Genomic DNA, 12,573 nt, shown 5'->3' on the forward strand with positions numbered 1-12,573 from the left:
AATATAGAATTGATGGCTACATTAGGAAGAAAAAGGCCTAAGGACTTCACTAAATATTACAAAAGCAAGAATATCCATTTATAATGCAAAGATTATACTATATGCTGCCATTATATTTCTGGCAAGTTGATATCAGGCTTGTCACAATAATGTGCTTGTCTCCGATATGGTACTGTCCCTGGTACCACTGCTTTTTACTAAATCAGCATCTGGAGTTTACTAACCTACTATGCTGAAATACTGAGAGGGAACATGAACAAATCTGACGAGTCTACTGTTCCTTTTTTTTGTTTTCATCGAGGCTAGATTTTTGCTATGGACAGATTTACTACAATGGAGCTCTGCTGCATACTGCTGATCACTATACACTCTTGTAAAAGCTCCTTTTTTTTTATTAAATATTAAACAGGAATGTAATTTTCATCAAGCAGAAGTACTACAAACACACGCAACCTGCTATGCGCTATTCGAACTTCATCAGCAGTTCAAGCACTGCAGGTGAGACATGGTCGGCAGAGCTAAAAATAAATGTATTCGATGTGCATGTGCCGAACGGAAGGTAGAGCACAGTTTCCATCCCTCCATCCATTGCCTCTCTATTGAAACACTTGGCAGATATGGAGCCTATGCATCTATAGAAAGCTCTTCGTTGAGGAGGAGAAGAGTACAATGCTATACTGCTGTGTGTGTGTCAGGGCTGCTCCATTTTTCATTATGCAAGTACCAAACAATAATATGTACAGGTCTTCATTTCTAAGAAAAATTTTCACTATACACTGATTAACTTTGACACATATATCTCTCCCTCTCTTTTTCAGGCTGACTTTGCAGAGTTATTTTTCAAATCACAAAGCTTTTTTTTTCCCCATTTAATAATTGAATTTCATACACTGGGCTGTACACCTATCCAGTAATTGGTGCAACGTCTCCAGCACTTGAGTCTTGAGGCTTAATACTTTGGCATACAACGCTGCAGTGTTTATGAACCTAGTCTGAATACTGCCATATAAGCACTTCTCATCTCTAAGCATCTACTGGGACTTGGGATGGATTATTTCTAACAACTTCTATTAAACTAGTTTGTGAGTTCCTGAAGCAAGAAATATCTGTGTATGCAGACTGCCTTGCTTATTAAATATGCCCATTTTACGATTTTTTTGCAAATGCTAAACGTCTGTTCCCCTCACAGAAACAGTATAAAATCTCAAAGCTGAAAAGTTGAAACAGCTCTTGTAGATCGTCAGCTGTTGCAGCACACTACAGGCACCATGCCACCAACTTTGTTACAATATTTGTTCCAATTATTACAAGCAAGCATTACATAGTTTTTAAACCATTATAATCTATTACTTCACAAGTGAACTGAGGAGGTTGAAATTATTTTGACCTCCTGGTGCTTTTTAACACACAACAAAACCTTATTATGCAAACTTTTCTTTTTGAATTTCCATTTCACTGAAACATGGAAACTGTGACCGCCATTCAGCCTGAAAACTTTTTCTCGTGCCTTAGCCACTGAGCCATCGCATAAGTTAGAATGGCCTTAAATCTACTCATCACTTGCTAAGTAAACAGCTGCATGCAAAAAGGCAAATATTCATCTGGCTACAAATTGGGGCCAAAAATCTCTGAAACATGTCAGAAGCTACCAAAGCTGATATCTCGGTTATCAGTAGGTGGTCCTAGACAAGCACACTTGTGGAGGCGAAAGTAGGACACAGGCTCAAAATGTGTAGTAACGAAATTGATTGGTTGGCTTATTAGGTTTACAACGTTCCATATTGACTCGGGCTATAAAGGACGCTTGTAGTGTAGGGCCCTGGATAATTTAAACCACGCACTGACATTGCACAGCACATGAGTGCCTAGCATTTCGTCTCCACTGGAATGCTTGGTGGACATGCAATCTATGCCCCTATAAAACTTTTCCTATGTCCTGGAAACTTTGTCTCCGACAATATAATCACCGGTTAAGCTCTGGTGAACAGGCTATACCACAAGCTTAAGCAACTATTAAGGATGGCCAGAAGGAGCTATGAGCACATTTTTCGCACTATAATGTCTAAACCATTTCTATTTCATCTGACTAGTAATACAATACGGTCCATACAAGTTAGCCTGTGGCTGAGGAAGAAGGTTAGAATTTTCCTTGCAGAAGTTCGAATCAAATAAGAGCGCTATTCATATTTGTGTAATCTAGAATATATGGCGAATAAATAGTAGGCTAACCAAAGCTGTAGAAGAGCTGAAATTGAAGCAAAACTGCATATCATCCAAGATTACATAATTATAAGCATACTGCAGTCACCTTGCTTTTTTTTTTTTTTTTTCTAATAATCGCTGTGATGTATACATACAGCCAAGACATCAACCAATACCATGCTTCTGCAAACAGCACGTTTAACAAACTAGGTGGCACTCTGCTCTGCACGTAATTTCAGGACTGAATATGGATGTTAACTATCTTGTCCTCCACAGGATAGACATTGACGGACGCTACAGGTGTAATGTGTAGCAAGCAGTGTACACTGTAAGCTAATGTACAAGTGTGCTTTCGAGCTTTTAGGACTTAGGCATGTAATCCTGTCTTTGAACCCTTCTTGGTCATTCTATTTCATTACAACATGCCTATTTACGGATTCTTATTTCTGCGCTGTCAGCTGCTATACATAAATAACACTAGTGATGGTTACTTTAGCAAGTGCCACACTTATTTCATGATGTTCACTCAAATATACTCTTAATTTTTTCTTTCTGTAATCGCTGATGGCACCCATATTTTATGTTGTAATGCATTGGTACAGGATTATATGGATGTTGCAATAGCCTTAGAATTTGTGTAAATAGGGAACTCAAAGCAGATGAGACATTTGAAGCAAGATGGCACCTCTTTGTAGAGTCCCGGTGGCAATGGCAGCAAGGGACTGGTGCTCTGCTTGTACCGCTGGTACTCTTCCATGCTGTATAAATAGCATTGTGACAATTAAAATGAAAGTAGTCATGAAAAAACATTTTGCTTACTACAGTGAAGTACAGTCTTCCAGAAAGAGCAGAAAATGCTTAAAGACCTATTTTTGGCAAAAATAACTGCTAATGTTGGTAAGAGTAATGTTCATGCCATATTTCTTACCAAGAGGGAAGTTTCTTGTTGATGAGTGAGTACAGTGCCTACCCGAATTACTATGCGAAAGTAACTAAACGACAAAATAGTAGACCACATTGCTCTGAGGTGATGAGAGCATTCTGTTGCAAAAAACTTTCTCTCAATTTATCCACATGCTATCAGGCAACTGTGAAGAGTAATTGCAAAATGTTCATATTTCACTGTTTGCTATAAGGGTGCCAGTAACTAAGATCATGTCAATGTAAACTGTATGGCTCTTTTCATGGGAAGCATCAAGAAGCCATAATGCCAGTGCACCAACATAAAATTGATGTAATAAAGAGCTGCACAACTGCATAAAAAGAAAGTCACAGCAAATCAAGTGAATTATTTTAGCAAATGGGGGGGGGGGGGGGGGGGGGGGGGTAGATTAAAGGCTCATTCATTCAATTAATAGCAAAAAAAAAAAAAAAAGAAAAGACACTTTTTCAATATGTACAGTCTGTGTCACCAATTTGTAGAGCACTCAAGCAGTTCGTACCCGGAAATAAAAAATGATATTAGACAGCAGCAGTGGCATCGCGAGGGGGTGTGGTCCGCACCTTGTGCAGCGCTTAGGGGGGTGCAGCAGGGCAGTGAGCGGGAGAAAGGGGAGCAGGCAAAATAAATCATTGTGTAAAGACTCGAAAAGGCACGCATTGGTGTTGCTGAGGAGACGATGACTAGCAAGTGTGACCTTCTCGTAAAACAAATTATTCTCTTGCGAGGAGTGCTTGAAAACACATGCCTTAGATTATGCCAGAGACTCCACACCATTTTAACATTAGACTGGGCCTGTGTATGTGCGTGTACCCTGGAAACACCAGTATTAAACCGAAACCCATCGGAAACACCTGCGCGGGAGGCGTGTTAGACGACACCTGTCGGTGCCGCATCGCCCCTTTTTGTGTATGTGCAGTTCAGTCTCCTTTCCCAAGAGAGGACCACTGGCGGTATCTCTCCAGCAGTCTTTTGTCTCGTTCGTTTATCTCCTGTGCCTTTCTCACTCCTCGGCCCAGTCACACATCCACCTCACACTTTCAAAACGCAGAAAGGTATGGAATGCCTGTTGCTCAGTGGAATGGCTAATCTGATCACTATGTGCAGACTAGAAAAAAATAATAATAATGAGAAGGAGGGCACCTTTAGCAAGGCCAGGTGCTTTAGGAATTAAAGGAATTAAAAGTGAATGTACCCAAGGGTGCTCACATAGTGAATTATGCGGCTCTTACCTTTTTTCTCTGAACAAGGCAAAGTCATTGTTAAAATTAGAAACATGAACTGAAAGCATTAAAAAAATAAGCCTAGAGAAGCCCATCGCCTTTTCGGAAATATGTGTTTTTTGTGTGATGTTTTGCTGAATTATCAGCCATGGGGCACGATTGCTGCATCTAAATGTTAAAAAAAACGCTACTTCACTCACATTGCATGGTTGGGTGCACAGCGAAATTCACTTCAAAGCTAACCATGAGGACAGAGGAGGTAGAAAGGACGTTGCAATTTAGAGCTTAAAATGCGGGGGCAGGGGTGCCATGCTGCGCCTCCGCACCGGGTGCGGGTGACCCTAGTGACACTGTTGGACAGCAGCCCATGTTTTCCAACAAAAGTGTTTGAGCCCACTTTGCTGGTAGTATGTCTGTTGGACTCTATTTCTGTGCAATCATTTTCTTTAGAACCTAGCAGCCATGAGATGAGGTGCTGCTTTGTTTGTAGAGAAGTGCGTTCCTTGAGGGCTTTACATGAGAATGACGAAGGCATTACAACCTTTTTTTTTTCTTTTTTTGCTTAAGGCCATGACAATCCTCTTATTTTCTGTACAGCGAAACGCCAAAACTGGAGGCTTGCTCACTACTTGCAAGACGAAAGGCAATATATAAAGCAACACAAGCAGAAAATGAATCTGCATAATATCACTTACTGGTAAAGTGTGATAGACTAGGCAAGGCGATCCTAGAACTAGCCCCAATTTAACTAAAGAATGGAGGAAACCAGCAAGATAAAAGCAAAAAAAAAAAAAAAAAAAAAAAAATAAATTGTGGTAAGAGGAAAACTAGAGAAATGCAGGATCTTTCTTATGAGCAAGACAACTTCAGTGTTCAAGTGATTATTGACAATTTTGCAAATATACCGCACTTTCCAGAGTATAGAATGCTCCCTCATGTAAGGTGCACCCCTCATATTTAGGGGCGTTCAGTGAAGAAGTTCTTATATAAGACGCACCTCAATTTATACCCAGTTAGTCTAATGGGACTTGACTATACGATGCATGTGTGATCATCGTGAAATGCTCCATGCCTGTGAGGGCATATTACATGGTGCAAATTGAAGAGGCAACACACACACCCATAACAACTTTTGCTTAGGCAGAGCAGCAATGCTATTATAATTTTACTCAGCATTCAGAGGCTACACCTTTCAATGCATTATCAAAAAAGTTTGCCGATTTCTGGCAGCAGCACTGCTGAAACATCCGCTTCACATTCAAAATTGCTGCTCTGATCATAACTGCGCTCGTGTGCATGGGTGCCATGTACAGTACACGCAGTTTGTGGAAAGCTCACATTTAGTAGTGAACAAACGCAGCTTAAAATGGCAACTAGAAAAATGAGCTGCTTTGTCTTGGCAGCGTGGGTGGGTGAGGAGCGTGGATGTCGTCAGCTGGCATTTCATACTTATGCTTGGGGCCTGTGAGATGACCAAAGATTTAATAGTAGCAAAAGTCGTTACAGCTACAGCTTCCCGATAAAGTCAACCTTAGAACGCAGGAGAAAAAAAAAAAAAAAAAAACCCTTATAAGATGTATCGTATCAGCGAAATTTTTGTAAAAAAATTGCATCTTATATAGTGGAAAATATGGTAAATGCATGGTGCAAAGTAAAAGTAGGGGGCAAGCCAACCAGATAAAGTACTGACAAGCTCTCTCAGGACACAAAAGATCAGATTAAGGAACAGCTAAGTGTAAATTCCCCTGACTCTATAGGTAGAATACAGTTAACTGAACACTTAAAAAACAAACAAATAAATAAAAATAAAAAAGAGGCAGGATAGCACAAGCACAAACTTAAAGGGGCCCTGAAACAATATGGCAATATACTAATGCAACCAATCCATAAAGGTGGTAATAGCGAGTATCAGAAATTTAAAAAAATTCTGCGTCCCCTCTGTAATTTGCAAATAATTTTCAAAAAACGCACCTGGTGACCGCTTGCAACCAACTAGGGTGACACATCACCATGTGTTCATAGCTGCTCCCTTCCCACTGACTTCAACTGGGCTTTTTGGGTGTGCCCAAATGATGCGGACAGAATGAGGCGCGGTGGGGCGCCATTGCCATTGCAGCTGTTTTCTGTATGTTTTTCTTGCATGCAAACGTGTTGTGTTGAGGGGGGAGATTAGCATCACTTTTTATTGCTAATATCTTTGGTGTTAGTGAAGCTAGCTTAAGGACTTGCATTCTGGAGATGACTGATAGGATACTGATTGTGTGCATTTTGTAGTTCTAGTAAGCGGCTTTTTATGGTCCCTTTAAATAAACACTTAATTTTCGGTTGTGTGCTTTATTCTTTGTAATCATGTGTAAGGCATACATGAACCACCACGTGGAATTCGCCTATCTCGTCATCCTTCGGGATGACGGGTGCACGACCCCTGCGCCCACCCGCCACCATCGAACAGGCTGCGGCGTACTCGACGTGTCACCTCAACGTCGCAGACGTGGAGCTTCCAGACTTGGCAGATGACTCCACAGTGACTGAGATGGATTCCGACAGCAGCTACACGCCTGTACAGTCGCGCCGCCTGAAAAGGAAGCTGCGCCGAACATCAATAATGAGTGAGACACCAAAGAAGAATGCTGAAAAGCAAGGGATCTTTTCCGTAGCCTTCGTACCAACAACAGCAACGGCGAATCTGAATGTTATAAATAGACAGCACCTGACCCAGTTTTTCGACCAGCTGAAGGTGAAGTTCCGGTGAAGTTGACGAAGTCAGAATTAATCCCTGGAAGAATGTCCTGACCGCGAATGTCAAATCCCAGGCTACAGTGGACAAGCTGAAAGGAATTGGTGCGCTTGGCAACATGCCAGTCCGTTCCTTTCTTGCACATGGAAAAAAGACTACTGCAGGTGTAATCACCAACGTTGAACCTGAGATAAGTGAAAGCGATCTCTGCATGCTGATCAAATCTACGGCGCGCATTGTGGATGTTCATCGTTTCGGCTGCTCAAAGTGCGTTAAATTAGTCTTTGAAACTGAATCCCTCCCATCCCACGTTAAAGTGGGCTATGTGAGACACCCAGTTCGTATGTATATTCCAAGACCTGTTCAGTGCCACAAATGCCACAAGGTCAGACATGCGAGTGCCATTTGTCGAAATGAGGTATCCTGCCGTCGATGCGGCGGTACGCATCCTCACGACACATGCCAGACGGAGACTGTCAAGTGTGCGAACTGCTCGGGTGCCCATGAAGCGACGGCTAAGGACTGTCCTAAAATTTGGAACGAAAGACGTATACTAAAGAAGATGGTGCGAGACAATTCGACTCATCAAGAAGCGGCTGCGTCTATTCGTCGTCGCAAGCACCGTTCCTGACGCCGACACAAGGAATCGGAAGGCAAGCCTAGCCTGGATAAGTCAACTTCAGACTTAACGTCAGCTCAGGTGCCATAACAGATTGAGTCTAATCCCGTTAAGAATACTCTTGCTGTAATGTCACAGGCAATGTTACAGGCCAAGGATCAGACAGAAGCTGTTGTATTACCTGCCACCTCTGATGTTGAGTGGCCTGCTTTACCATCAAAGGCCATCGCCAGGCCTCATCCCAGTTTGGTTGCCACACATGCTGAAAATTCCGACAACCCTGACAGCCAGCAGGTGAAAGAAATGCTGAAACAGCTAGTTCGTTCTATGCGGGTGCTGCTCTGCAGCATAAACACGCAAACAGCAAAGCTTGCTGTTCAGTTTTTGGACGCATTTGAGCCGCTCTTGGCGGCATTGCAATAATTCACAATGGCACAACAAACTAACGCCACCTTTGTGACGATGCACTTTCGCCGCAGTGTAGTGATGCAATGGAATGTCCGAGGCCTGCGTGGTCGGCTGAGTGACTTCCGACAGCGGGTACAGAAGTACCGCTTTCCTGCGATTGTGATCTGTGAGCCCAACATGCCGGTTGCTTTCGCCTTTCTGGATATATTCTGCTGTGGTCTCGAGAAGCAGACGAAACAAGCAAAGTGGTGGTGTGTGTACGCCAAGAAATTGCGCACGTCCGCCATGCTCTGCAGCCCCACAACACGAACCATTACATTTGTTTGACATTAACCCTGAAAGGACGAGTATATTCTGTAAGTGGCGCTTATATTCCACTGAGGGATGGCTCGGACAAGTTATATCTATTTTCAACAATCCAGTGTTGTGCAGCTCCTCGTATTATTGTGGGGGACTTTAATGCTCACCAGCCTCAGTGGGGTAGTGCCATAATGAGCAATCGAGGAAGAGACCTGGCAGACTTTATGCATACGCAAGATCTCGTCAATATAAACGACGGCTCCACAGACGTTTCTACGCGGAACAACCTACAGCAGCTGCTTGGACGTGGCGTTTGTTTCCAGAAGCCTCCATCCCTCCGTTTCTTGGTGTAGTGATGTGGAAACACATGGGAGTGATCACATACCAACGTACGTATGCATCAAGTGGTTTGCACCTGCCACTTCGCCTCGTGTGCAATATACAGACTGGCCCGCCTTTAGGGCATCAGTGGAGACTTCCAGCATGGACCTTCAGTCACCATCTCAAATAGAGGGCCTCATTACTTCCTCTCTCAGTGAGAACACTCGTTATGTTTGTGTGCCGCTGTCAGTATCCAGCATCGACGTGGAATTTGAGCAACTTCGCGCAATGCATCGGCGGGCTGAAAGGAAGTACAGAAGAATGAAACCCGTGCAAGATCTTGCACTTTCTCGCCGAGCTAAACAACAAGTTTTGCACCACCTGGAGAGGTTAGGACGACAACGTTGGAGACAATTCTGCTCATCACTGGATCCCCGTAAGCCCCTTTCGCGTATCTGGCATGTTGCGAGAAGCTTGCGCACACCTCCGCAAGAAAGGCACCCTTTTCGTGCCCTGGCCTTTTATCAACGCCGCAATGAAGTTGACGTAGCTGAAGATTTTTGTAAAATGGTTGTGGGCACAAACCAGGCACAGTTACCAATTTCAGAGGTTTTGCGCCACCTTTGCCGAATGATCAATACAACGTGCCCTTTACAATAGCTGAATTAGACGCCGCTCTTGCTTCTTGTCGGCATTCATCTGCACCTGGTCCTCACGGGATTACTTATTCAACCTTATCAAACCTAGGCAAGGATGGTAGAGCTGAACTACTTAATTATTTCAATGACATATGGGCTTCTAGTACTGTTCCTGAACACTGGAAGATTAGCCGCCTAGTTGCCCTTTTGAAGCCTGGAAAGCCTCCTCTCGAACTTACCTCATACCGGCTAGTTGCCCTAGCAAGGTGTGTTGGAAAAGTTATGGAGCGAATAGAGCTGGCAAGACTTGAGTGGTATCTAGAGAGTAATGATCTTTATCCGAATATGATAACTGGATTTCGCCGCGGACGCTCTTCCATTGACAGCGTCATCGACCTTGTGGCGACAGTAGAACACGAAAAGTGTCTCCGTCGACTAGTAGCTGCTGTCTTTTTAGATATAAGGGGAGCTTACAACAACGTCCTCCATGATGCTATTCTTGATGGACTTGACGACGTGGGAGTTGGTGGCCGGCTGTACTTGTGGATCGTAAGCTATCTCAGTGGCCGCTCTGTTTACATGACTACGCCTGAAGGAGATACTACCCGCTTTCAGGTCGGTCGTGGAGTTCCACAGGGAGGAGTCCTCAGCCCAACTTTATTTAACGTTGGCTAATTGGCCTGGTGAGTGAACTGCCAACTAACATCCACATATGTGCATATGCTGACGACATCTGCATCTGGGCCTCTGGTTTGGCGCACCCACAACTACATGCGAAATTGCAAAGAGCTGTGTCATCGACATCGATGTACTTACGGCATCAAGGTTTATTTTTAGCGGCAGAAAAGTGTGCAGTGATCGCGTTTACGGGAAAATGTGTCAGCCGCTATTCGATTTCCCTTCATGGAGTCGTAATACCATACGTCTCCAGGCACAGATTCTTGGGAGTAATTATTGACCATCGACTATCTTGGTCGAAACATATTACTATGGTGAAGAAAAGGCTAATTAATTTTTGCCATGCACTTCGTTATATAGCTGGCATCAAATGTGGTCCAATTGAGCGCTTCTTAATACGGCTTTACGAGACTGTTTGTTGGCTACATCCGGTACAGTCTCTCAGTACTCTCTAGTATGAGCATTTCATGCTTGCGGACTTTAGAGAGCGTGCAATCGCAGGCACTGAAAATCTGCCTTGGACTACCCAGATGCACCTCTAACAAAGGCACAATTGAAGAGGCACATGCTTGCCCAATATCTACATACTTGTCACATAAACCACTTTGTGTATATTTACGAGCACTTACAAGACAGTTTTCACCCACTCAGTAAGATTCTGGATGAGAGGCCGGACTGCAATTTTACAAGTGCACTCCGCTGCCATCAGTCGCACATACCGACAGCATATGCCCTCCCATATCGTCCCGCCCAACCACCATGGACAATGGATAAACCTTTGGTGCACCTTCGTGTTCCCGGAATACTAAAGAAATCAATGGTGCCAATTAGTGGACTCAAACAACTTGCTCTGGCACACATCTGGGCAGAATATCCTAATTATATTCACGTATACACCGATGGATCTGTGTCAGCACAGGCATCCGCTGCAGCTGTGGTCATACCAGCTCAGAAAACGACTCTGCATTTCCTTTTGGGACATACCTCTACATCAACCGCTGCTGAACTTGTAGCCATTCGGGAATCTATTTGCTACATATGTGGGGAACCACCTCAAAAATGGTGTATATTCACGGGCTCAAAGACTGCATTACAAATTTTGGAAGACTTCTTACGCCACACTGCCTATCAGTCCCTGGCACTAAACATCATGGAGCTCCTCACATCTGCCCAGCTGCAAGGCCACAGGATAATGTTTCAATGAATCCCTGCCCACTGCGGGCTCCATGGGAATGAACAGGCCGATGCTGAAGCGAGAAGCGCACTCATCAATGGCCTCCAAACAGCTGTGCCTTTTTCAAGAGCGGATATGACATGCCTTCTTACGAGTTGTATGAATAATGCTACAGCAGCTTACTGGGCCCAGCCAGACGCCCGACACATTCGTCTAAGAAGGCTCGATCAAACATTGAAATTTTATGTTCCGCATGATATTCCGCATCATCAGGTATGCTTGCTACATAGACTTCGTTTAAATGTGGCTTTCACGCGCAAGTACTTACATTTAATTGGACAGATGGACTCGTCAGAATGTTCAACTTGTGGCATCCCAGAGACTGTGGACCATATATTATTGGTGTGCCCAGCATATACGTGCGAAAGGTGTGCTAGCCGCTTCCTTGAAGTGTTTAGACAAGAGGCCTCTGTCGGAAGAACTGCTCTTGGGCGCTTGGCAGGACAAGGGGAAGGATGTCCAGGCAGTGCGTGCTCTTTGCCGTTTTCTGTGCGCCAGCGAACTTGATTCGCGCTTGTAAAGCAAGCTACTGTGTCTGTATATGTATTTTATATGCCTTCTTCCACATCGTCACCCATCATGACCTTCTTTCTTCTCTCCTTCCCCTTCCCCAGTGGAGAGTAGCAGGCCAGATTTGAATTATTCCGGCCAACCTCTCTGCCTTTTCCTTTCAATAAATCCATCTATCTATCTATCTATTACCTATCAGTGCTAAATAATTTATAATCAAATTTTTTTTCTCTCACCTGTTTCGGTTTCAGTAGCCCAGTGATGGCTATGACATGAGATTTCTGTACAGGTCACGTGGGAGATGAGAAAAAACTGCGATATAGTTGCTTTTTCTTTGTTTTGATTTACTATAACGCTAAAGCCAGCCTACCTCAGGAGTTGAAATCACTAGTGAAAAGGCGGCAATTATATATAGTTCTCAAAGTTTTCTTCATGCCTCGTGTGATTTATATGGAACTTTGATGTGATAACCACTGCTTAGCTCTTGAAACTAAAACCGAAACAGGCAAGAAAAAAAATTCAATTAAATTATTTAGCGGTTGTAAGCATATACCGCATGGTGATGCATGTAGTACGACCGGCAGCAAAATAAAGCGGGGCACACAACAGGCGGCAAATATCAGATAAAACTGCACATTGCATTTCTGGTGTTGAGACATAGGAATGCACGTGCGCGTCCTTTCATTCCCGCAGAAGTGTATTTTTCTTAGCTTACAGAGTACAAGCTGATTACATGCGGTGCTTTGCGACAGAGGTTGTTTTA

The 12,573-nt window shown here is 43.6% G+C and overlaps 1 protein-coding gene across 2 annotated transcripts in view; it reads right to left on the minus strand.

Annotated features, from left to right (window-relative positions):
* Positions 1–399: 399 nt before the first annotated feature.
* Positions 400–12,573, minus strand: part of LOC146204050 (uncharacterized) — a 28,856-nt gene continuing 16,682 nt past the window's right edge. Inside the window, exon 6 of one of the 2 annotated variants that reach the window (XM_084589076.1) lies at positions 400–2,960. In XM_084589076.1, the coding sequence (XP_084445202.1) occupies positions 2,807–2,960 (154 nt within the window). In that variant the 3' untranslated portion in view covers positions 400–2,806. Of the gene's footprint in view, positions 2,961–6,683; positions 6,953–12,573 lie in introns of those variants that run through there. The other variant, XM_084589077.1, reaches the window with a different exon arrangement.

Source organism: Amblyomma maculatum, chromosome 1 (assembly GCF_055883805.1).
Source record: "Amblyomma maculatum isolate TAMU_Amacu chromosome 1, ASM5588380v1, whole genome shotgun sequence".
NCBI classification, from domain to species: domain Eukaryota; kingdom Metazoa; phylum Arthropoda; class Arachnida; order Ixodida; family Ixodidae; genus Amblyomma; species Amblyomma maculatum.